Source organism: Microcaecilia unicolor, chromosome 1, assembly GCF_901765095.1.
Source record: "Microcaecilia unicolor chromosome 1, aMicUni1.1, whole genome shotgun sequence".
Lineage (NCBI taxonomy): Eukaryota > Metazoa > Chordata > Amphibia > Gymnophiona > Siphonopidae > Microcaecilia > Microcaecilia unicolor.
The window spans coordinates 698571104-698598641 of NC_044031.1; the positions used below are offsets into that span (position 1 = coordinate 698571104).

At 40.8% G+C, this 27538-nt stretch overlaps 1 protein-coding gene across 1 annotated transcript in view; it reads right to left on the reverse strand.

Moving 5' to 3' along the window:
* The window catches only part of TJP1 (tight junction protein 1), a 232339-nt gene that overhangs the window by 145688 nt on the left and 59113 nt on the right, over nucleotides 1–27538 (reverse strand). The window contains exons 6-8 of the mRNA XM_030191641.1: nucleotides 25621–25789; nucleotides 24835–24979; nucleotides 7678–7820 (exon numbers count right to left, since the gene is read on the reverse strand). Coding sequence (XP_030047501.1) covers nucleotides 7678–7820; nucleotides 24835–24979; nucleotides 25621–25789 — 457 coding nt within the window. The remainder of the gene's footprint in view (nucleotides 1–7677; nucleotides 7821–24834; nucleotides 24980–25620; nucleotides 25790–27538) is intronic.

A 27538-nucleotide genomic window follows, 5' to 3' on the forward strand; every position in this document is an offset into this window, starting at 1 on the left:
GGCTGGCGGACGAGAGGATCACCTGGTCATTTGCCTGCCTGGTGCAAAGGTGGCGGACCTCACACATCACCTAGATAGGATTTTAGATAGTGCTGGGGAGGAGCCGGATGTCTTGGTACATGTGGGTACCAATGACATACGAAAATGTGGGTTTTGGAAGCCACATTTAGGCTCTTAGGTAGAAAGCTCAAATCCAGAACCTCTAGGCTAGAATTTTCTGAAGTGCTACCCATTACAAGCACAGGGCCCAAGAGACAGGCAGAGCTCTGGAGTCTCAATGCATGAATGAGATGATGGCGCAGGGAGGAGGGTTGTAGGTTTGTAAGGAACTGGGCAATATTCTGGGGAGGGGGAGCCTATTCCGAAAAGACGGGATCCACCCTCACCAGGGTGGGACCAGGCTGCTGGCATTGGTATTTAAAAAGGAGATAGAGCAGCTTTTAAACTAGAATCTGGGGGAAGGCAGACAGTCGCTCAAAAGCGCATGGTTCGGAACAAGGTATCTTTCAAAGATATCACCAAAACAGGGAAGATAGGGTATTCCGATAGTGAGGTTGCAAAAGAGAGCATAGTAGATCAGGTGTCCTTAAATAAAAATCAGAGAAATGATTGCAAATTAATACTGTCAAGTACTGAGCATGATGTAAATAGGAACAACAAACACAGGCCAGAAGCCTAAGAAATAAGATGGGAGAGTTAGAATATACTGCACTAAATGAAAAATTAGATATAATTTGAGACCTGGTGGAAGGAGGATAACCAGTGAGACACTGTCATATCAGGGTACAAATTATATCATAGTGATAGGGTGGATCAAATTGGTGGAGGGGTAACATTGTATGTTAAGGAGGGCCTTGAATCAAATAGACTGAAAATTCTGTAGAAAACACAGCACATCTTGGAATCCCTATGCATTGAAATTCCATGTGCAATGGGGAAAAGGATAGTGATAGGAGTATACTACCGTCCACCTGGCCAGGATGGACAGATGTAGAAATGTTATAGGAAATTAGGGAGGCTAACAAACTGGGCAATACAATAATAATGGGTGATTTCAATTACCCCGATACTGACTGGGTAAATTTAACACTGGGGAATGCTAAGGAGGTAAAATTCCTTGACGAAATCAAGGACTGCTTTATGGAGCAGCTGGTACAGAAGCTGAAAAGACAAATTCTAGACCTAGTCCTTAGTGGAGCAGGAGGTAATGGTGCCGCTTGATAACACTGATCGTAATATGATCAGATTTGATATTAGCTTTGGAGTAAGTATACACAGGAAATTCAATACGTTAGCATTTAACTTCCAAACAGACGACTAAGATAAAATGAGAAGAAAAGTGAAAAAAAATAAACAAAAATAACTTAGAGGAGCAGCTGCGAGGGTCAAAAATTTACATCAGGCGTGGATGCTGTTCAAAAATACCATCCTGGATGCCAAGGCCAAATATATTCCATGTATTAAAAAAGGAGGGAGGAAGATCAAATGACAGCCGGTATGGTTAAAAAGTGAGGTGAAGGAAGCTATTAGAGCTAAAAGAAAATCCTTCAGAAAATGGAAGGAACCGACTGAAAATAAAAAGAAACAGCATAAGGAATGTTAAGTCAAATGCAAAGTGCTGATAAGGAAGGCAAAAAGGGACGCTGAAAAAAAGGCTGCGTTGGAGGCACACACACATAGTAAAAAATTTTTTTTTGGTATATTAAAAGCAAGAAGCAGGCAAGAGAATTGACTGGACCGCTAGATGACCAAGGGGTAAAAGGGGCGATCAGGGAAGACAAAGAGATTAAATTAATTCTTTGCTTCTGTCTTCACAGAGGAAGATTTGGGAGAGATACCAGTGCCACAAATGGTATTCAAAGCTGACGAGTTGGAGAAACTGAATAAAATCTCTATAAACCTAGAGGATGCATTTGGGGCAATTTGAGAAATTGAAGAGTAGCAAATCTCCTGGACCGGATGGTATTCATCCCAGAGTATTGATAGAATTGAAAAATGAACTGGTGGAACTATTGTTAGTAATACGAAATTTATCTTTAAAATCGAGCATGGTACCGAAGATCAGAGGGTGGCTAATGTAACGCCAATAATTTAAAAAGGTTCCAGAGGGGATCCGGGAAATTATAGACCAGTGCGCCGGACGTCGGTGTCGGGCAAAATGGTAGAGACTATTATAAAGAACAAAATTACAGAGCATATTCAAAAGCATGGATTTAGTGAAAAGAAATTTTGCCTCACCGATCTATTATATTTCTTTGAAGGGGTGAACAAACATGTGGGTAAAGACAAGCCAGTAGATATTGTGTAGCTGGCTTTTCAAAAGGCGTTTGACAAAGTACCTCATGAAAGACTCCAGAAGAAATTGGAAAGTCATGAGATAGGAGGTAGTGTACTACTGTGGATTAAAAACTGGTTAAAGGATAGAAAGAGTAGGGTTAAATGGTCAGTATTCTCAATGGAGAAGGGTAGATAGTGGGGTTCCCCAGGGAAATAGTAGCTCTACTCTTGTTTAATTTGATATTATAGACACTATCAGTAGAGATCAGCCGGTTTTCATTGACAGTGTTACTGAATACGATGGCAGCCAGTTCTTGGCGAACCGGTTTCAGCTTTAGCGCTGACATGGCTTCAGAATTATTACAAAGTACAACAGAATTTCTATCGTTAAATGGAGACAGTTTAGAAACAGAATGGGAAACCATCTTATCCAACTTCAAGTCTACCTTGAAATTAGAAATGAATTGCTCAGCATTAGTGGAATACTGCAAGCAGGAACAGATCCCAAGAGGATTATCTATATATATATATAAAAGGCACCACTGAAGCCTCCAGCCGGAAGTGTGAAGCGCCAGAGATATCCGGTTTCCCCATGAGTGAAGGAAAACAGCACAGCAGGAAATCCCACGAAACTGTGAAGGACTCAGAGGGGGGAGGGGAGAGAGATGCCCTCACTCTCTCTGTAACAAAAACACAGAACAGCAGGAAACAACACTGAAGGACTGGACTCGGAGGGGGGAGGGGAGGGGGAGGGAGAGAGGGCAGGGACACACACACTCCCACATGCACACTCTGAAGAAAACCTTGCTAGCCCCCGTTTCATTTGCATCAGAAACGGGTTTTTTTTTACTAGTGTTTAAATAAAGCCCCTCAGATATTTAAACAGCAAGAAGAATTTGTGGCGAAATGGAACATGATTTTGAATAAATGTTCATTAGATCTCATGCTCCTCATCATAGAACAATCTCAGATGGCCTTAAAACAGGAGAAAGAATTATTAGATAAGGAATTAGAGCGGCTTAAATAAGGGGTATCGGAGCAAGTGTTCCAGCAAAAACACACACAGTTAAGAGACACACTTGAGCAATTCAAAGAGACCCTACGTAGAAGAAACTGGCCAGAGACAAGCAGGATTACGCCAATCAACGTGTATATCCGTGGATGTATGATAGACAGCATCCCGAAGAGCAAAAAGAACATCGAGATGGGGGTGCGACTGCATCAGGATTAAGGATTCAGAAACCTTTCCAGTTCTCAGATAGCACATCTGGGAGCAGCGATTCTGATTATTTTTTTAGACGAGAGACGGCCACAAGGCTCAAGAGGAAGAGGCAACAAACGAGGAGGGAACAGAGGAGCACCACAGTCACGGCCGAGGACTCGGTCGCAATTCCAATAACATCCTATGTCATGAATCTGTCTAACACTACATTAACTGAAGCAGAAATCACCCTGCTTTCTAAAGGACTTTCTTTCGTACCAACAAGAGGGTTTGATCCCTTTCAATTCAGAGTTGACCTCGAAAAATTCATAAGGGTCTGACAATTGAGATTTTACTTCAAGGGCCAAGATATCCTTGAATCTCGCTCCAGAGTACATAATAAGTCATGTTGGATTCCCCCGATCCCTTTGGATCCGGTGGTGCAAGTAATCAAGCAATTAGTCCTCCGCGATGTACACAAATTTTACAATGAGGAGTACAGGGGATATAGAGACAACCTGAGCAGGGATGAACGCCGGGCACTGAGGTCGTTGAAGAACAACAAAGATATTGTCATTAAGAAGGCCGATAAAGGTGGTGCCACTGTTGTCATGGATAGAAACAGTTATGAAGACGAAGTGAATTCGCAATTATTAGATACCACAGCGTATCAAGAATTATCTGCAGACCCCATGCAAGATCTACAAAGGATTATTTCATAGGTTACACAGACAGGCATAGACAAAAGGATTTTTGACCACGAGAGAGTTCCAGTACTTGAACAACAAGACACCTGTTATACCAGTACTGTATATTTTACCAAAGGTGCATAAGGATGTGCGGAACCCTCCAGGCAGACCCATTATGTCATCACGAGGGTCGCTTCTGGAACCCCTCTCCATGTATGTGGACTCATTTCTACATGAGATAACAATGAGGAGCCCATCATTTATTAAAGACACCATTCATTTTCTTTTACTCCTACAGGATATTCAAGTAGGAGACATCCAGGTGATCATGGCCACGTTGGATATAAAATCTTTGTATACTATGATACCCCAGGATGAATTACTTAGAGAGATTGAAAATGTATTGGAAAACCGTCAAAGACCACATGAAGTACCTTCTGAATTTATTTTGAAAGTGACAAGGATAGCTTTGTGCAATAATTTTTTTATGTTCAATAAGGAACTCTTTCTACAAAAATCAGGGGTTGCCATGGGAGCGACTTTCGCCCCTACTCTTGCCAACTTATATATGGCGGCATTTGAGGAACATTGGTTACATTTAAATCCTTTTTTCTCTAAAATCATCACCTGGCACCGTTACATTGATGACGTGTTTCTATTATGGTCGGGCAGCCCCGAGAAATTATTGACTTTCCATACTTGGTTAAATTGTTGCCCTTCGAAAATACAATTTACTTTGTCATGGTCGTATAATGAGATACATTCTCTTGATGTCAATGTACAGTTACAACAAGGAGTATTCACCACTACAGTGTTTACCAAACCCACGGATAAAAACACCATTTTGGACCAGCAGTTGCCACCCCAAAGCATTACGTGAGAGTTTACCATTCTCACAATATCTGCAGATTATAAGATCCAAGCGCAACAATTCAGTGAGAAACCTATACAGAGAAATTATCCAGTCAAGATCTTGAAAAAAGCATACTGCCGGACAAGACATAACAACAGAGATCTGTTACTACAACCTAGGTCAAACACTTTGAATGAGGATCCCACTATGACGTTTGTAATGAGATTCATAACGGGAGGTGAAGCTGCAGCTCATATTGTTCGGCAGCATTGGGACATTATGAAGTCACACCCCCTTTTTGAGAGTTTCCATTTGAGAACAGCTTTTTCGCGATCAAAAAACCTGAATGAAATTCTCAGCCCAGCGGTATTGCCAGATAATATTGTTAACATACCCTCACCAGCAGTTGGTCATCATAAATGTCACAAATTGTAAAACTTGCGCTCTTACGATTGAAACAGATAATTTTACACATAATAGGGTGGTATATAATTTAAGCCAAAGCACCACCTGTAGATCGGTAAGTGTGATATACTACATACGATGTAATAAGGTTTACTTTGGCAAAACGACCAGGTCATTACATGCTAGAATGACTGAGCACCGGTCCAGGATTTTGGCGCAAAACTTAGGTGCACCATTAGTTCACCATTGTGCACAGCGCCATCATCCATTTGATAGTTTGCAGTGTATGGTGATAGAACAGGTTAGTCCCATGTTGAGGGGTGTCGACCACGATAGAAGATTATTACAGAGGGAGATGTATTGGATGTATCATCTGAATACGTTAGAGCCAGAGCGTTTGAATACATATTTGCATTGGGGTTGCTTTATTTAAGCTAGCAGTGATCAATCAGCTGTTTCTGGAGTACGTGGAGTCATTTTGAGGTGGGAGAAGGTAGCGGGAGGTTGCAATCAGCTGTTTCCAATCTGTTTCCTTTTAAACAGACGCCACCGCCATATTGTATTTTTAACGTATGGCGTGGAGACAGCGCTAGCAAGGTGTAACGGTAAGCCTTGAACTCATTTTTACAGAGTTTGTCTTATAAGTTAGGTATGGCAGAGCTTTACAACGATTTTTTTATTATTGTAGGTCCGGTGCCATTAATTCCCCTTTACAAAGCGTCCTTGCGAAACAGGCACCTGTCGGGGAAACAGGGGCCTGCCCGCCGACACAGATAAGTAAAGCGCAGACATTGATATAAATAAGACCTGGATAAGTCTGCTTTATTAGGCATCCATTGAACAATAGTTGGTTAGCACCAGCATAAGAGGGAGGGGGAAAAAGAGTTGATGCTTAGCAACATAACAGCAATTAAGACTCACCGTTAAGGTGGAGTGAAACTAGCTGTATAAGAAATATGAGACTCCTCCTGAGGTAGAAAATATATGAGATTCCTCCCGCATTAGTAAAGCCTATAGCAGTAGTTATCCCTCTGAATAGTAGCTCTACTCTTGTTTAATTTGATATTATAGACACTATCAGTAGAGATCAGCCAGTTTTCCATGACAGTATTTCTGGGATAAGCAGCATAAAATGTATTGAACTTTTTTGGCATCTTGCCAGGTATTTGTGACCTGGATTGGCCACTGTTGGAAACAGAATACTGGGCTTGATGGACCTTGGGTCTGTCCCAGTGTGGCAGATTAGGGGTTACAGAGTCTATCATAGGCATAAAAAAAACTCTTAACTTATTAATGTAAAAATCAATAAAATGCTCACTGCAAATCACTTTCGGAAGTAGCAGTACTTAGCTTAGAAATCTTCCTACCACCACAATGCTCACTGCAAATCACTTTTAAATGTAACTGCAGTGAGCATTTTGTTGTTTTTTTTGCATTAACAAGGACTACTGTGGTGGATGGAAGATTGCTAAAAAGCTAAGTACTGCTACTTTTGAAAGTGTTTTGCAGTGAGCATTTTGTTGCTTTTTTGCATTAATAAGTTATACAAAGTTTTTTTATGCCTATGATAAGACATTGTAACCCCTAATCGCTATGTGAATATGAACTAACAGGGGTCAACTGAGGCTTTTTCTTCTTTGTTTTTATTTGGTGAAAGTAGAATAATTGGCATGTTATTCTACTTAGATACAAAGAAATACGGTCAAATGCACAGACTCCACAAAAAGGAGTACAATTCTCAAAAGCTAATACAAAAAAGACATTATCTTGTGTTTTGACCTGCATTTCCAAATACCTGTTCAAAAAATTTAAGGGGAGGGGTAAATATTCTCTTCCTTTATTCACCAGCAGGAGATATCCATTTCTCCAATAAGAATACAAGAAAAAGATGAATAAACTCCCTTTTGGCTAAAAAGTGGCATTCAAAAAAAAAAAAAAAAACACTTCAGTTTGAGAACCAAAATTGCAAGTCCTGAAAAGAAAAAAATGCAGAAATTAGATACTCATTTTAAAACCTTTAAACATTGCCATAAAACTGTTTTTTATGATTCTACAGCTGCAAGTAAGAATTATTACAGAAGTCTGACTGAAAACATCACAATATTAGCCTCAACCAAGCTATTTATGAGCTACGTATTTTGAAATCTGTTAATCTTTATCCACCATGAAATATTAAAAGCTCTTTTCCTTATACCTGAAAATTTCACCAATCTGGTCAATTGTTAGATTACAAAATCAAGAATTACACACACCTGGAAGAGGGGGAGTTTGTTTTTCTTCTTTTTCAACCATTGGTTCTTCTGCAGTTCTAGAAAGGGGGAGATCATTTGTTTTCTTTACAGGTGTAGAGACAGCCCCAGGTTTTGAAACCCTCTCATCCTCTCTGCTTCGGAGACTAAACAAAACACAAATTAAAATAAAAAATTGGGTCTACAAAGGTATTTCAATAGTTCATCACAATGAGATTAGTTGCAGAATTAAACGACAATATATAATTCCATAACAAAGGTGGACAAGAAGGAAAGAAGACAAACTTTCAAATGTCAGACAACAAAAAATATGCAGCAACTAAATATTTTGGAATTTCTACACAACATATCTGCATCATCAATCATTGTTCCACAGCAGCTTCAAATGGATTGAGTTATGCTCTATGTTTAGATGCCAATCGGTAATGAAACATAGGCTTGGCCCTCCTTCTTGTGTGCTACAAGTTACTGGGAGACTAGCTTCTCCTAGTACACTGTAATCCTCTGGTCATCTCAGTTGATGGCATCTCATCTGTAAGGGAAGGTCTGCCCTTGTCCTTTACAGCCATGTGGTACCCACCACTAATGGGGACCACAACCACATAGCTGTGTGGTCACTTCCAGATCTAATCTGGCAGACCATGCAAGCCAACGCAACATGTTCTGCAGTTATCCCTTTAGGTTCTTATCAGACTCAGTGACCATGTTTAAGACATGATCACTGAGAGGCTTAGAAAGAAAAGACCAGCCTATATCCCAGCAGCTGCTGTCCCACTCATCACATGTAGGTACAAGTAGTGGATGTTTATATAGAATCAATAATATTGTTATGCAAATACCAATGTTACTTCTAAAAAGTACAACTAACACTATAAACAAATGAAAATGTACTGGTATGGCATGCTTCCTGTATGTCAGTGGGATGCTTAGCTTGACATATAGGAATTCGAGAAGGACCCAAAGGGTATATACTATCTGGCTACAGCTGCTGTATGGTCTGATCAGGATGGCTTGGGTCTGGAGCACATCTAAGCCTAGTCAGAACATTGTATGACAATAACCTGAAAAGGGGGAGGGGAGGGGGCAACTGCCTCATAAAAGTGTGATGATCAAGTGATTTTAAGAGCCGATTACAAACAGGGTCATTTCATTTATTAACATTTATATACGGCCCCTGTCCAGAGCGGTGTACAAATTACTAGTTTAGTGCCTCTTGAGCTCTGCGAGGTCAGATCAGTGCCCCAGAGAGCACCTGCTCCAAAGACAAAAATGGGGCATAATCTCCCATATCTAAAAAAAAATTGTGCCCAATTTATCCCATTTAATCAAACAGCTGTGCCCCTGATTATTGTGGGATCAAATAGAAAGGAGACCATGGACCTGAGGAGTCAGCACTACCAATATTACTTTAAGGGTAATTTTATAATAGGCTACCTAACTTGCACAGCAAGAGTGCACATCAGTTAAAACCAGTTTTAAAAGGCAAGGTATTGTAGGCACATATTTTGTTTTTCAAAAATGACCTCTGCCTCACAGAAAATACTGACACATAGGTTTTTTGTTTTGTTTGTTTTTGTGTGCTTATGAGCACATTTTGTAATACATATGTTCAAGTGCAAACCCTGCTCCCCCCTTACCAGAACGCCTCAATTAAGTCATACAAAGTGATGCACATGTGAAGTATATGCACTTACATTTGGATGCCTATATCCTGCATGGTTTTTTTTATTGCAATTTCTGCATGTAAAGTGCTGATTTACACATACAATGCCTTTAAACATGAGCCCTTTAAGGATTCACTCCCAAATCCACACCCACAGCATAAAATATGTGCAGAACAGTATCTGTAGAAATCTGCTGCTTTTTCTTTTGAGGAATAAAAAATAGCAACAATCAAAAAAACAATTAAAAAAAGTAGTGCCAAGGGGTTACGAGAAGGATGTCCTTAATATTAGACATTCATTTCCCCTGTGACCCAAAATGGTGCTTACTCAGGTTGAGAAATTGCAGGGGCCCTAAGTGGCAACAGCAAATCAAGCGTATGTGTTTAGCTGCAGCTAAAAGTATCATAGCTGCTCATTGGAAGCAGGAGAGGAGACCAACATTGTCCAGCTGGCTTTTGAAATGAGCCCTTTTGGGGGACTTAGATAAATTAACAGATCACGAACTGGGGCGTTATGATTCATCTGTTGAAGAATGGGTACACCTTAACCTGTTACTGAGGGATAATTAATGAATGGGGGGGGGGGGGGCTAGGAACAGAGAGAGAGGGGATGGGAACTGGGGTGGGAGATTTATATAGGGAAGGGCTGAGTGCTCCGAAGAGACCACGGAGTGCTTAGAATTTGTGGATTAATATAGCAAGGGGAGATTGGGGCGGGATTGTTGGGGGCTTGGTTCTGCAGTTGGAAGATTACTAGACAATCCATGCTTATCCTGGTTGTATGTTATAACTGATCTTTGTATTGTTTTTATAAAACTTCAATAAAAATTTAATGTTAAAAAAAATAAAAACTAGTGCCAAAAGTCTATGTTTTCAAAGGATCATTTCCTCAGCCATTTGTTAATATTTTTTATTGAACAGTTAAGAACAATTTCATTTTCATTGCATTTCCATCAACAGCAAGATGGAGTGCACTTTCCACTGTATACAAACAGGAAAATTCTATAAAGGACACTAAAAATGGGAACAGATTGCCACATTTAACTCTAAGTGCCAGACTAATGACTGCTGAAACTCAGTGTAAATGCTGGCACACAAGTTAGGCACACCAAGGCAGTATTCTGCAACTGCATGTGCAATTTTTCAGGATATCCCTGTGTGACACCCCAAGCGAGGGCTGGGCGTGGGCCAATGAAATAATACAGCCGGACTGCGCATTCTGAATCAACTGGGCTTGGTGCAGACCCTCTGTAGTCAGACCAATGTAGATTGCATTACAATAATCCATTGTTGATGTTATCAGAGCCATTGCTCTCAATATCGCTTCTGACTCTGTCCAACCTGAATGCTTGATCCAAGGTGAGAGACTGTTTCATGTGCAAGATGATTGAACATTGCCTCCCTCATGAAAGAAGTACAAGAACTAAGAGGTCTCAAGACTAAGAAGCATCTATGACAACCAGAAATCCATCCTGGAAATGCATCTTGAGGCATTGGGGATCTCCAACAACAGGGAAGGACAGTTGGGCATGGAACACCAGATCCTGCAAAATCAAACCCCAACTCCATCTTCTGTTGAACTGAAGAACCAGTTTGCAGTCCTGGAGGTAGAGCTAACAGTATCTCAATAACAGGAAAAATCAAAGCTCAAAAGTCTCAAAGCTGCTGGATCAGTGGCCACTAAGAAGTGAAAGGTAGTAATGGTTGGTGATTCTCTTCTGAGGGGTACAGAGGCACCCATCTGGTGACCATACCTGATGTCCATGGAGGTGTGTTGTCTGCCTGTTGCCAAGATTCGGGATGTAGCAGAAAATTTGCTGAGACTCATCAAGCCTACTGACCCTTATTCTATGCTACTGATCCATGTTAGCACAAATAATACTGCTAGGTATCCCACTGAGCATATCAAAAGTGACTTCATGGCTCTAGGACAGAGGGTGAAGCAGTTAGGTGCACAGGTGGTATTTTCATCAATCTTTTCTGTTGAGGGTAAAGACCAAATGAGGGAAGCTTGCATTCTGGGGCTGAATGTATGGCTACATGGATGATGTCAACATGAATGCTTCAGTTTCCTAGACCATGGAATGATTTTCCAAAAGCTGCTGAGCAGAGATGGTGTCCATCTATCAAAGGGGACAAAGTGTCTTTCGTAACAGACTGGCTACTGTACTAAAGACAGCTTTAAATTAAATTCGCTAGGGATGCGAGTAGAGGATTGGCCTAATGGTCAGTGCAGTGGGTTTGATTCTTGCTGCTGCTTGATGTTCAGCAGTTGGTTGATTGCCTGGGGAACCAGGTTCAATTCCCTCTGCAACTTCATGTGGCCTTGAGCAAGTCACTTAGCCCTCCATTGCCCCAGGTACAATATATAACTTAGATTGTGTGCCCATTAGGGACAGTGCAAAGTACCTGTAATAGAAATTGTAAACTGCATAGTTGACTCAGGGATCACTTGCTGTATATCAAGTGCTATAAATAAATGAATAAATAAATAAATCATAGCATGCACAACTGGGATAAGATTTGCTTTCACAATTTAAGGAAAGAGGCAGCATAGTTGTCTCAAATAGTAGAAGCAGCTCTTGGAGGCTGCTTGGATTTGGGGAACCAGAGTAAGTGTTGAATCTAACTGTATGCCCCTTTTAAAATGTGAAAGTCAATTCATTATGCTTTGATTCCATGCTCTTTCCAAGAATATAAGAGACATACTGGGTCAGATCAAAGGTCCATCTAGCACAATATCCTGCTTCCAACAGTGGCCAACCCAGGTCACAAGTGCCTAGCAGAAACCCAATTAGTACCAACATTCCATGCTACCAATCCCAGAGCAAGCAGTGGCTTCCCCCATGTCCATCTCAATAACAGACTATGGAGGAACTTGTCCAAATCTTTTTTTAAACCTAGATACCACATCCTCTTGCAACAAGTTCCAGAGCTTAACTATTGAGTGAAAAAAATATTTCTTCCTATTTGTTTTAAAATTATTTCCACGTAATTTAAGTGTCCCCTGTCTTTATATTCTTTGAAAAAAGTGAAAAAAATTCCACTGTTACCCATTCTAAACCACTCGGCATTTTGTAGACCTCAATCATATCCCCCCTCAGCCGTCTCTTTTCCAAAGCTGAAGAGCCCTAACCTCTTTAACCTTTCCTCATATGGGAGGAGATCCATCCCCTTTATCATTTTGGTCGCTCTTCTTTGAATCTTTTCCAATTACACTATATCTTTTTTGAGATACAGCGACCACAATCAAATGCAATACTACTTCTACTTAACATTTCTAAAGCGCTACTAGGGTTACGCAGCGCTGTACAGTTTAACATAGAAGGACGGTCCCTGCTCAAGGAGCTTACAATCTAAAGGACAAATGTACAGTCAGACAAATAGGGGCAATCTAGATTTCCTGAATAGGTATAAAGGTTAGGTGCCGAAAGCAACATTGAAGAGGTGGGCTTTGAGTAAAGATTTGAAGATGGGTAAGGAGGGGGCTTGGCGTACGGGTTCAGGAAGTTTATACTCAAGGCGAGGTCGCACCATGGAGCAATACAGAGGCTTTATAATATTCTTGGTCTTATTTTGCATCCTTTTCCTAATAATTCCTAGAATCCTGTTTGCTTTTTTGGCTGCTGCTGCTGTACACTGTGAAGAAAATTTCTGTGTATTTCTACGACGCCTAGATCTTTTTCTTGAGTGCTGATTCTAAGGTGGACCCTAGCATCAGGTAACTACAATTTGGATTATCATTCCTAATGGGCATCACTTTGCATTTGTCCACATTAAACCATTTGGATGCCCAGTCTTCCAGCTTCTTAAGGTCTTCCTATAATTTTTCACAATCTGCATTTGTTTTGACAACTTTGAATATTTATTTAGATTTTGCTCACACTTTTTTTTAGTAGTAGCTCAAGGTAAGTTACATTCAGGTACTCTAGATATTTCTCTGTCCCAGGAGGACTCACAATCTAAGTTTGTACCTAAGTTTTGTGTTACCTGCAAATTTAATCACCTCACTCATTGTTCCAATTTCCAAATCATTTATAAATATGTTAAATAGCACTGGTTCCAGTACAGTACAGGCACGCCACTATTCACCCTCCTCCATTGAGAAAAAAGCCATTTAACCCTACTTTCCATTTTCTGTCCAATAACCAATTCCTAATTCACAGCAGGACACTGCATCCTATCCCAGGACATTTTAATTTTCTCTGGAGTCTCTCATGAGGAATTTTGACAAAAGTTTTCTGAAAATCTAGATATACTACATCAACCTGCTCACCTTTATCAATGTGTTTATTCAAACTTTCAAAGAAATGAAGCAAATTGGTGATGCAAGACTTCCCGTGGCTGAATCCATGCTGTCTCTGTCCCATTAAACCATGTTTGTCTATATGTTCTGTAATTTCATTCAGAATGGTTTGCCTGGCACTGAAGTCAAGCTTACCAGTCTGTAATATCCCAGAACTCGTTTTAAAAATCGGCATTACATTGTCCACCCTCAAATCTTCAGGTATTATGGATGATTTTAACAGGATATAGATCACTAACAGCAGATCAGCAATTTCATGTTCGAGTTCTTTCAGTATCCTGGGGTGTATGCTATCCGGTCCAGGCGATTTATCACTAACTTGTCGATTTGGCTCAGTATGTCTTTCTATATAAGGATCCTCTCTTTCCCACAATTGTTTTGTTATTCTGTCCCAGTTTTTGTCCCCACCACCTCTACCAGGCGGCCATTCTAACAAAAAGACAAAACTGGAAACGGAACACTGCCCAATCCTCTAAAGCAATCACAATATTAACAAAAACAAGGGAGAGTCAGAGTACTATCAAAGTACAAACAGATCCACAGCTAGTTTTCGGAGACTCTTATGGGACATCTCCTTCCAAGCCCTCCAACTTTAAGGTCACTGTCACTCAATCATTTACTCCCTGTAGCTAGCCAACATACAACTTCACATTTATTATAATCAAAGAATCTTGCAAAAATCTTACAAAAAAGGGTGCAAAACCTCACTTCTAAATTTAATCACAAAAGCGATCCAAAATCAAGAAAAGGCACTTAACTCAAAACATTCATTGGCGGCCACTGTCACTCAGACAATCCTCAATGCCCACCAACACAGACACCTAGGCTACAAAACCATACTGGTGTTTTGGCACTGCAACTGTGCCTGCTTCCGGAAATTTCCAAAATCAAATGATCAGATCACACTACTCAATCACTGGTCAATATAATGTGCCGTGTGCTGCTGCTGTGTGTGTGTGAGGACTGTTTGTTGGTGGGATGAGCGCAAGTGATGTATTGCGCCTGTGTGTAAAGATTGAGTGCTGGTGTTAGGAGGCTGAGTGATTGCTGCTGTGTCTGAGTGTCAGGACTGTTTGCCAGTGGCGTAGGAAGGGGGGGCGGGGGGGGCAGTTCGCCTCGGGTGCACGCGCTCGGGGGGTGCCGGCCCCGCTGGTTCCCTGCTCCCTCTGCCCCGGAATAGGTTACATCCTGTTCCGGGGCACAGAGAGAGCAGGGAACCAGCGGGGCCGACGCAGCTCCGAGTGACGTGCACGCGGGGTGGATCGGCCCTCCCGCAGGTAAGAATGCGATCCGGGGGGGAGGGGCGTGCACCGCAGAGCGGGGGGGGGGGTCGCGCCGTGCTGCTCCCGGGAGGGGGCACAGCGGCGACCCGCCCCGGGTGTCATTAGCCCTCGCTACGGCACTGCTGTTTGCTGGTGGTGGTGGGAGAGTGAGCGATAGGTGTTGTCTGTAGCTGAAGGAATTCACTACACTACTAGGTGCAGTGGGTGAAGGTGCACACAGTCCTTAGTTTGGGATAAGTCAGTTGCACCTATGGTGTTTGATAATGGCTGAACTGTATGCACTGCTGGTGCATGGTTTGATGGAGGTGGAAGAGGGTTTGGAGGAGAGACACCACAGGAGATACCCCTACAGGTATTTAGGCCCTGCTCCAGTTTCCTGGAGCTCACCAATGCTCAATGCTTCACTAGGTACCAGTTTGACAGGGCTATCATCCAGCTCCTGTGTGACCAGTTCCAACCCCTCTTACAAGCCCAGGACTTGTAGGAACAATCCTATCCCTGTCCACCTGAAAGTCTCTGCCTCCGCTTTTCTGGCCACTGGTAGCTTCCTGTCTGTCCTAGTTGTGAATACCTACTACATATAAATGAGCACTACTTAAGGATCCTTCTATTGCACATACTATCACTTTAAATCCTATCAATGAACCATACATATACTGTGTGTTGTAACAGAGGAAAAGCCTCAACAGACTCCTACTTTCCAGCTTAAGAGCTCTTAAGTATGAGTTCTAGCTGTCATCATAGGCTAAAAAAACCTCCGTTAGTGTCTGTATTTAATCTCTCAAGTTCTTAAATTAAAAGCACTTATCTTTGTGCATATCTTCAAACTGCCATTATCTTTCCACGGCCGACCGGAAGCAGGCTGGGAGAGAATAAATACCGAAACCTTGGCCAATCTCTCCAAGCTCCCTCAATATTCTGAGATGTACCCCATATGGCACCATAACTTTGTGCACTCAGGGGTCCTTTTACTAAGCCACGGTAAAAAGTTGCTGTAGTGTGGGTGTGTGTTTTGAGCATGTGCTAGGCCATTTTTTTTTTAACCACAGCTAGGAAAAAGGGCTTTTTCTTAATAGGTTGGGAAATGGGCGTGCGCTGAAATTAAAACTAACATGCGTCTATTTACAGCCTGACCCCTTACCCCCACCCACTGACTTAAGAGGTAAGGGCTCATGCACTACCCGAAGTATCCATGCAGCGCATGCCAATACCTATTTGCCACCAGGAATGCCCCTGTGATAGAAAATATAAAATTATTTTCTACCGTGGGATACCATCGGATGCACGCGCTAGCCCAGCGGTAGTGCCGATTTGGTGCGCACTACCCGTACATTAGCCCTCCCACACCTTAGTAAAGGGACCCCTCAGATTCTCAAGTTGTTCATAAAACACTTTTTTTCTGTGAATGTTACGATGTCTATTCCATTCTCATATATACTTATCAACCATCCAACTAAAATTTAATACAAAAAAAAAAAATCAAACATGCAAATTTATATATTTGGAGTTAAAAAATCCAAGATATTACTACTACTTATCATTTCTAAAGCGCTACTAGATGTATGCAGCGCTGTACACTTTAACATGAAAAGACAGTCCCTGCTCGACAGAGCTTACAATCTAATTAGGACAAACAGGACAAACAAGATATAAGGGAATATTAAAGTGAGGATGATAAAGTAAGGGTTCTGAACAAGTGAATAAGAGTTAGGAGTTAAAAACAGCATCAAAAAGGTGGGCTTTTAGCTTAGATTTGAAGACGGCCAGAGATGGAGCTTGACGTACTGGCTCAGGAAGTCTATTCCAGGCATATGGTGCAGCAAGATAAAAGGAACAGAGTCTGGAGTTAGGAGTGGAGAAGAAGGGTGCAGATAAGAGAGATTTACCCAATGAACAGAGTTCTCGGGGAGGAATGTAGGGAGAGATGAGAGTGGAGAGGTACTGAGGAGCTGCAGAGTGAATGCACTTATAGGTCAATAAGAGGAGTTTGAACTGTATGCGGAAACGGATAGGAAGCCAGTGAAATGACTTGAGGAGAGGGCTAATATGAGCATAACGGCAGAGGCGGAATATTAGTCGTGCAGCAGAATTTTGAACAGATTGAAGAGGAGAAAGATGGCTAAGTGGGAGACCTGTGAGAAGCAAGTTGCAATAGTCTAAGCGAGAGGTGATAAGGGTGTGGATGAGGGTTCTGGTAATGTGCTCAGAAAGGAAAGGGCGAATTTTGGTGATATTATAGAGAAAAATGACAGGTTTTAGCAGTCTGCTGAATATGTGCAGAGAAGGAGAGGGAGGAGTCGAAGATGACCCCAAGGTTACGGAGCTGATGAGACAAAGGATGAGAGTGTTATCCACAGAAATAGAGAATGGGGGAGGAGGAGAGGTTGGTTTAGGGGGAAAGATAAGAAGCTCAGTCTTGGTCATGTTTAGTTTCAGATGGCGCTGAGACATCCAGGCAGCAATGTCAGACAGGCAGGCTGATACTTTGGCCTGGATTTCGGCTGAGATTTCTGGTGTGGAGAGGTAGATCTGGGAGTCATCAGCGTAATGATGATACTGAAAACCATTGGATGAGATCAGAGTGCCAAGGGAAGAAGTATAGATGGAGAAAAGAAGAGGTCCCAGGACAGATCCCTGAGGTACACAAACTGACAATGGGATAGAAGTAGAGGAGGATCCACTAGAGTATACACTAAAGGTACACTGGGAGAGAGAAGAAGAAAGCCAGGAAAGAACAGAGCCCTGAAATCCAAGTGAGGACCGCGTATCAAGGAGTAGGCTGTGATCAACAGTGTCAAAAGCAGCAGATAGATCGAGAAGGATGAGGACAGAATAGAGACCTTTAGATCTGGCCAGGAACAGATCATTGTAGACTTTAGCAAGCGCTGTTTCAGTTGAATGAAGGGGGCAAAAGCCAGATTGAAGTGGATCAAGAATAGCTTGAGATGAAAGAAAGTCAAGGCAACGGCGGTGAACAGCACGTTCAAGTATCTTGGATAGGAAAGCAAGGAGGGAGATGGGGGTGATAGTTGGAAGGACAGGTAGGGTCCAATGAAGGTTTTTTTAAGGAGTGGTGTGCCTACAGCATGTTTGAAGGCATCAGGAACAGTTGCAGTGGACAGTGAAAGATTGAGGATATGACAGATAAAAGGGATGACAGTAGAAGAGATAGTGTTAAGTAGATGGGTGGGAATAGGATCAGAGGAACAGGCAATTAGTTTCAAGGAGGAAATAAGATGTGTAGTTTCCTCTTCAGTGATTTTAGAAAAGGAAGAAAAGGAGGCAGGGGTTGGAGGGTTGAGAGAATGGACTAAGGGAAGGAGAGGTGGAGGTGACCTGGTTAAGAATTCAAGTTTAATCTTGTGAACCTTACCATGAAAGTACTCAGCCAGAGTCTAGGGGGAAAGCGAAGGGGGGTGGGTTGGAGGTGAAGGCACTTTGAAGAGAGAGTTCAGTGTGGCAAAGAGACGTCGAGGGTTTGAACCAAGAGAATTTGTCAACTGGATGTAATAGTCCTGTTTGGCAAATAAAAGAGCAGACTGGAAGGAGGTCAGCAAGAATTTGAAATGTATGAAGTCAGAATGGGCACGGGATTTCAGACAAAGGCATTCGGCAAAGCGAACACAGGAACGTAGGTAGCGGATTCTAGAGGTCAGCCAAGGCTGGGGTTTGGTACGTTTTATAGAATGGGGAATGGGAGGATCGAGAGTATCCAGAGCAGAGGAGAGAATAGTATTATAGGAAGAGACAGCCTCATTGACAGACTTGGAAAACATAGTGGTAGAGAAGAGATTTGAAAACTGGAGGACAGAGTAGAAGGGTCAATAGCCTGAAGATTCCTAAATGTATTGGTTAATATTGGACGGGACTGGGGAGGAGGGTGTTTAAGTGTGAAAGTTATCAGATGATGGTCAGAAAGGGGAAGAGAGTTGAGGCACAGAAACTGGAGAGTGAGCAGTTTGAGAAGAAGATAAGATCAAGACAGTGGCCATTCTGGTGAGTGGGAGCAGTGGAGCACAGTTGAAGACTGAAAGAGGATGTTAAAGCAAGAAACTGAGAAGCATAAGAGTCAGAGGGATTATTAGCATGAATGTTAGAATCCCCAAGAATGAGGGAAGGAGATGAAGGTTCAAGAAAGAAGGAAAGCCAGGCATCAAAGTCAGTGAGAAAGGAAGAAAGGGACTTATCAGGGGGTCGATAAATGACTGCTACTCGGACAGGCAGAGGAGCAAATAGTCGGATGGAGTGGACTTTGAAGGAAGAAAAACAGTGAGACTGAGGTGGAAGAGGCTGAAATCTACAAGAGGGTGAAAGTAGTAGCTCGACACCACCTCTGCGGCCAACCGGGTGAGGGGTATGGAAGAAAAGATAACCTCCATGGTATAGGGCCGCGACTGAAGCAGAGTCTTCAGGGTAAAGCCAAGTTTCAGTTAGGGCAAGCAGGTGGAGAGTACGAGAGATCAAGAGGTCATAGCAAATCGGTAAGGCAGTGATGTGCACAAAATAGGAGAAAGATATCAGGTTGACTTCAAGATAACAATACAATGTAACCAGGCAGTGATGACAGTGATAACATCTTTCTACAAATCACAAAAGAAATCTTATCTTAGACTGTGGCCATAACCTCTAACAGGCAGAGAAAAATACCTAAATGGTGTATTTTGCACTACAAGACCTAAGAAATGAGGTTTAAGGACCTAAAAATGTATGCCATAAAAAAAGGAAGAGGCGTTATATGAGTGGCATTTAACTATCCCCAAGACAAAGTTCAAAGAATAATGGCATCAATACTGTCTTCAAAGAATGCAGACTCAGAACTAACTTAAGAAAACATTCCTTTACAGAAAGGATGGAAGTGGTTAGAATAGCAACACAAATTCAAGTACGTGATTAGTGATTTCTTAAGGTATAAAAATGTGAAAGTGTAGCTCTGGAGATGGTAGTTTCCACAATTCTGAAATAAACAGGCTAGATGGGCCTTGTGGTCTTGATTGGTCATCATTTCCTATGTCTACAATGTACATGTATGAAACATTCCGGTTGTGTTAGCTTAAAATACAATCTACAATTGCATACAAAAACTTTTTAAAGTTATGGCTAGGGTGCATTTTATACAAATGAATTACAGGAAGCTTTTGGAAAGCAAGATATTTATTTTAAAGTCTACTGGGAATAAGTCTGCACTGTAAGATAAAACTAGTGTATTTATAAACATGGGTGGAACCACTCTTATGACAATGGATTGGCAACAACTAGATTTTCATTTTCATGGTTCAACAAACTACCCATTCATTTATATTAGGGAAATGTTATTCAATACCATGTGTAATACGAGTATAAAATCAGGTAATATTTTTAAATTAAGGGGTCCTTTTACAAAGCCGCGCAAGCAATTCCAGTGCGGAAAATGCGACAAACCCCATTCTGCTCCTATGGGCTTTGTCGCATTTGCTGTGCCTGAATTGCTAGCACGGCTTTGTAAAATTAGCCCTATATTTTATTTCTAGCTTAAGCATTTCTAAAATTATTTTACTTATAACCACTCAAGAATGCATTTGCCTTAACTTCAATTTTGACTCACATTAAACATTTGTTAATATGAAAAAAAAAAAGCTTGAATGTTAAAACAGTATTCAATGATAACCTTAAATCACTTTCAATTTGTTTAGTTTAAATTCTTTGACGTTTGAGATTTTTATTGGAGGAACATTACAAAAAGAAGATTAGTCCAATGAAACATAATATTAAAAAAAAATCCAATTTTCTATAGAATACAGCTTCTAAAATTTCTACACCACAATGTGTCATGTGTTTTGTGAGTGAAAAGCCACCGATTCTCATAAAGAGAAAACCTAACCTATATTAAACTTGAAATACTTAAAACAAAAGATAAACTATTAAAACATTACATAGTAAAGATCCTGTCCCTTCAAAACACCATTTCATTTTCTTCAGACATTCTCTTTAGTTTCCCATTCGGCACAAAATGTATTACATTTTCTAGACATTTTCTAGTCATTACAGAAAATAATATATAATGATTTTAATGTCAAAGTATGAAAAATATATTAAAGGCATACTACATAATGGCAGCATTCAACAGCTAAGTGAATATGTCTTTGACTATAAATTTGAAATTTCTATCTGTGCTGTAGCCACGGGGGAGAGGGGGGGGCTTGGACACCTGGCCCCGCAAAATTTAATTTAGATCTGCTGGTTTGGTTGGCAGAGGTCCCCAAGCCCCGTCAGCAGCAGCCTTTCTCCAGCACTGTTCGCCACTGCGCTGCCGCCTGCTTCCTACCTCTGCACATATGCTTAATTTTAGTGAAATTGAGTATGTGCGAGGCTTTCCACATGCGCAATTTCATTAAAACCAAGCATGCGCTGCGGGGGAGGGGGAGGAGCAGGGCAGGCATGGCAACAAACAGCGCTGGAGGTAGGCTTCTGCTGGTGGGGCCTGGGAACCCTCACCAGCCCAGGTACATGGGGTTCCAGCAGGGGCAAGATATGCCCCTCCCACACACACACACTTTGGCCTCAGGCCCACCAAAACTGAGGTCTGGCTATGTGCCTGCTGCCTACAATTCTAAAATTTAGGGGGAAGATTCAGACATGCCCAAAAGCTTTGAACATGCTCCATCCTGAGTCATTTCTGCTTAATTTACATAAACATGTAATTATCCTCCTACCACTAATAAAAGCACTGTATAGCCAATCCTGCCAGCTGACTATTCAACATGCTCTTCTACTGATCAAAAGTAGTTAAAATATATGCTTCTAGGCGCTTGATGAATTCTGCAAGTCCAACCAGTTCATAAGCTGATCTTTATGCAGCTGCGTTAGAATACTCGAGCCCATGCTGGTCAGCAGTTAGGAAACTTGCAGCTAAACTACAGCCACTTCTTAAAATTAAAATTTGTATAATGACCAAAGTAATGCAGTGTGGCAAGTCTCTTTGTAGAGTTGATAATAATTCTCTTGTGCTCTATCTACTGAAACAGCTATGTTTTTGGAAACTTCAGAAATTTCTCTCAATGCACTGTTCAAAAACAAACTCAGGTCACAAGGGCCAGCCCAGAGGGTATGCACTGCTATGGAGGGCACCTGAATTCAACTCCTTGGCCAGTTGCAGCAGGGGATGCTGTAGCAAGTGTTCACTGCCTCTGTGGAGGAGTGAATCCATTATGATACAATGGCAACTTTTACTGGCTGAACATAAGGACCCATTCAGTACCATTCCAGAATGGTCCTTGGTTGAGAATGGTCACCAAAAAAGACATGTCATTGGGAAATTATAAAATTTGACGTGTGTTGTGACTGTGCTCTCTGTTTCCATCATCTGTGCTATGTCAAGATAATTGCATTTAGTTCACAACAAAACAGAGAACACCAGTTTAATGATACTCAATTTTCTACAATTCTCTCATGTGACTTGCAATTCATACGTATCCTTAAGAAATCTACTTTATAAAGCTTCAGAGACAGTTTAGATCAAAGGTTCTCAACCTAGGCCTCTGAGCACACCCAGCCAGACAGGTTTTCAGGACTTCCACACTGAATATAGATGAAATAGATCTCCCTACATTGGGGGTAGTGCATTCAGATCTACTTCATGCATAACCATTACAGATATCCTGGAAACCCAACTGGTTGGGTATGCCTTAGGGAATGGGCAGAGAACCTCTGGTCTAAATTACAGGTGACTTAACTCTAGATCCAGTGTTATAATGTACTTTCAGTAAGTAACAGAAAAGACTACCTTCTGACTTAAGTAATCAAATGTTTTAACTTTTATAAATAAATCTATGCCTATGGAGAAAAAGTTTAGTAGATCAAGCCCTAACAATTTTACCAACAAGACAGGTATAATTTTGTTAAAATCCACCTATTACGTCTAAAATATGCCTATAAGGTAAGTTAGTTTCCATAGGTGGAATGGAGGGTGTAGGGGAAATGAGGGTTTAGTAGCCCTGGACTATATAGAGTTGCTAGCCCTCTCAGACCCACAATCTTGCTTTCTCCTCTCTGTAGTCCCAACCCTTAATCATTTGCATTTCCTTTTACTCTCCTTCCACACACTTCTCTGGCACTCTTCCACTATCACTGCAGGAATTGGCTAAAGTGCTGCTGGCTACTGACTGGTTCTTCTGCTGGCCAAGACCAAATAAAAAACAAGAGGTAGGGAATTACCAACTGCAGTAAGCAGACAGCTTCACACTGCTTTCAAGTAGGTCAAAAGCAGTTAAAAAAAAAAAAAAAAACTCCCACACCCAAAAGTAATTAATTTGCTGTTTGAGTAGTAGACAAAAAACTGGTTACTTGGAAAGGGAACCCATCTATAAACTTATTATATTCCCTCAAATAGAATGGAGTTAGTCTTGGATTCAATTCATTTATCCTAGGTTATTCCTTTTATTAGTATTCAATTTGCCTGTTTCCATGTTTACTTCATTCGTTGTATTTATGCTTATATTTGGTCATTTAACTATTATTATGCTATTAACAAAACTAAGTTTTATGTCAGGCTATACCTGCTGAAAACTGCCTTGGGTGAATCTTTTCATAAAGGAAGCAGATTAAATAGATAAGTAACTAAAAACTCAATTAAAAAAACAAACTCACTAACAAGTGACTTGGTTCCATACATAAGTATCTTCCACACCAAATACCTCTCAGGATCCTTTGGATCCCTTAGTGAATCAAACAAATGTTTTAAATAGAACACTAAATACAAAAGTTAAGGGGATTAAAGCTGTTTAACTTTCTCCGTATGACTTGATGAATATTCCTGCAGAACTACATATTTTTAAAAAATAGTCTTAATTTATTAAATTAACTAGAATGGCTTTTCCTAACTGCAATTCTATAAATAACTCATCTGCATTGGCATCTAAACTTTTGTCCCAAAACATATCTGTAGCTTTGTTTATAAGTGAACATTGCTGATTAGCAGTCCGAAAAAATTCTAATACCTCATTGTGACATGTGAGGTCCTCAGTGAGCCACAAATTAGCATGTGAGGAGAGACAAATTCTGTACAGCAACAGTTGTAGTTTTGTTTGCAGTTTCAAAACTAAAACCACCAGCATTAATATCAAATTTATAAAATTATTTTTGTCCTTTGATAGTTTGTATCGGGTATAATGCAGCACCATACTTATCAGCTCTACTTACATTTCCTCAGTTTTCAGTCTTAGATTTCACTATCTTCCCACATACCCACACTAAACATTCAGAATAGACTATTACATTTCTAGTATTGGTGAGCACATCAAGTTTTTTTCCTTCTGTTCTCTGTATTTCATTTGTGATTTATTTCATTTTGTCTTATTTGAACAAAATAACTACAAAATAAATAGGGGGGGAAAATAAAAAAAGAAACATCCGTCCCATGGGACTCACTCAGCCTGTGTCACTGAGCATCCTCCAGTACCCCTCCAGACCCACAATCTTAACTCATAAGTGGTGTCTCAAAACTCCAATGAGGGGGGCAGAGATAGTGCCAGTTTGAAATATGGCACTAGCACTGCGCAAGGGAAGGACCTTTTCTTCATGGCAAGCGGCTAAACCTGGCTCTTGACTAAGCTGAAAACAATTCTGTTTTCAAATTAGCTTAAATTTCTTATTTTGTTTGAAATAAAAGCACATCTCTAATAGAGGCAATGTAAATACTTATTAATTGTATCTTGTAATAAAACACTATGAAGACACTTGTTATATGGGCAAAGAAAACTGTGCATATTTTATTTAAATCACAAATCAGACTATTACAGAAAAAAAAAAGAATAAACTGCTTTATAATCCGTAAGTGTTCTTTTAAGCACAGATTCATACAGATCATGAGAGTAGTATGACATTAGAAATAAATAAAAATATAAAAGCAAACTAAAAACTCAAAATGATGTCACCTGCCATTGCTGGGCTGCTGTGGAGAATGTCTGGAATGGTCTGAAGGCTCTGATCTCTGATCAGGAGACTGTGAACGGTTGCGACGGGGCCTGTCATGTGACCGGTTAGAATGATCGGATGCCAGCGACTGAATTTCTGAAATGTCTGTTAAATAAAAGTTGTGATTGTTTTATGAAATGGTTATACTAAAATGATGATGTGACCTATGAAGAGTGGAAAACAGGTGCTAAGAAAAACTGCCAGATTCACACAAACAAAAAAAAAACCCTCTCGCACAAATAGCACAATTTCTGTATTTTTAGTATTAAATCAGGGCAACTTGTTCAAGGATGGCTACAAAATCTGACTGATAATAGGATTCCACATACCATTATATTATTTACCTGCAAAATAAAATCTTTAGTTGTTAGCATTCACTTAAATTATCAATGTACTCTGAATTAGCAATTAAAAACCATTGATATATTAGTTTTCTTTAAGACAGACAAAGACAGATGTGTGTCATGACAAGAGGAATCCTGTATGCTTTATAAACACAAAGTCTGTCAACTGTGCAAATCTAGAATATGTACAGCAGTTCAAACACTGCAGACTGGCTTAGTCCAAATCTAGATGTGGGAATGAAATTTATGACAGCATATGCTTCTATAGTAAACATTTCTGTATCTTTCAATACAGATAAAATTGTGCAAATGACAACAAACAAAACAAAACCTGCTTTTAGGGACTTTAAATTCAAATTTATACTTCATTACTATTTTCTTGTTAAAAGATCCTGTACTCACCATCTCTTTCTGATGCATTAGCAGAGTGGAGGCTGTCATCAAGATCTGGGACATTTAGCAGAGTTCCTCGCTCATCTCTTTGAACCACCATTTTCAACTTGCCCTTTGAGCGTTCTATTAATGTCTTTGCATCTGACAAGGACATATTTTCTGTGACTGTGCCATTAATCTAACAGAATAAAAGAAGTGTGTGGAAATTGTGGAGTTTATCAGCTACAAAGAATCTGCTGTATGCAATCAGAAAGATATGCCATTAAGTCATGTAGTTACTTCACTGATTATAAATTCTAGGCTAGAAAAAGTTATTAAAAACTCTGCCATTAAAAGAAATCATGAAAGGCTGCTTTTGGTTCTGACTTGAATTTTATCTTATGGCAACGCTAATGCAAAGATTTTAACACGAAATGTTTTTGTTACAAGGTAAAGATAAAGCAAACATTATCATCTCATACATGTCTGTGATTAAGGACATAATTAATATTTGACTGCTTGCTTATGATGTACACTAATACTTATCAAATAAAGATAGGGTAGTATGTCTTCATATTATTCCACAACTACAACCTTCCGGATCAATATAGCATCAATTGAGTAGAACCTATCTAAATATGCCAATGGTATCAATGTGAACAATATACTTTTCTTGCACAATTGAAGGAACCAAGTCTAATTTCTAAAGAACTATTTCTCAAAAATATGACATTAAAAATAGGGAGAAAGACCTCATAACAACCCAAACCCATACACCTTGCTGATTCAATTCCTCCTTTCCTGAAGTTACTATTGAGGAAACTACACTTCTCCTTTCTTCCTCAAAATGTACCACCTGTTCCTCTGATCCCATTCCCACCCACCTTCTTAATGCCATCTCTCCTGCTCTTACTCCTTTTATCTGTCACATTCTCAACCTCTCACTTTCCACTGCGACTGTCCCTGCTGCCTTTAAACATGCTGTGGTCACACCTCTCCTTAGGAAGCCTTCACTCGACCCTACTTGTCCCTCTCTAATTACCGACCCATCTCCCTCCTTCCCTTTCTCTCCAAATTACTTGAGCGTGCTGTTCACCGCCGCTGCCTCGATTTTCTGTCCTCACATGCTATTCTTGACCCACTACAATGTGGTTTTCGCCCTCTCCACTCAACCGAAACTGCGCTTACTAAAGTCTCCAATGACCTATTACTGGCTAAATCCACAGGTCTCTATTCCATCCTCATTCTTCTTGATCTTTCCGCTGCTTTTGACACTGTCGATCACAGCATACTCCTCGATACCCTGTCCTCACGGATTCCAGGGCTCTGTCCTTTCCTGGTTCTCTTCCTACCTCTCCCTCCGCACCTTCAGTGTTCACTCTGGTGGATCCTCTTCTACTTCTATCCCTCTGCCTGTCGGCGTACCTCAGGGTTCTGTTCTTGGTCCCTCCTCTTTTCTATCTACACTTCTTCCCTTGGTTCATTAATCTCATCCCATGGCTTTTCCTACCATCTCTATGCCGACTCCCCCCAAATCTACCTTTCTACCCCGATGTCTCACCTTGCATCCAAACCAAAGTTTCAGCGTGCTTGTCTGACATTGCAGTCTGGATGTCTCAATGCCACCTGAAATTAAACATGACCAAAACCGAGCTTCTCATTTTTCCCCCCAAACCCACCTCCCCACTCCCCCCGTTTTCTATTTCTGTTGATGGCTCTCTCATTCTCCCTGTCTCCTCAGCTCGAAACCTTGGGGGTCATTCTTTGACTCTTCTCTCTCCTTCTCTGATCATATCCAGCAGATCGCCAAGAACTGTCGTTTCTTTCTTTACAACATCCGTAAAATCCGCCCCTTTCTTTCCGAGCACTCTACCAAAACCCTCATCCACACCCTTGTCACCTCTCGTTTAGACTACTGCAATCTGCTTCTTGCTGGCCTCCCACTTAG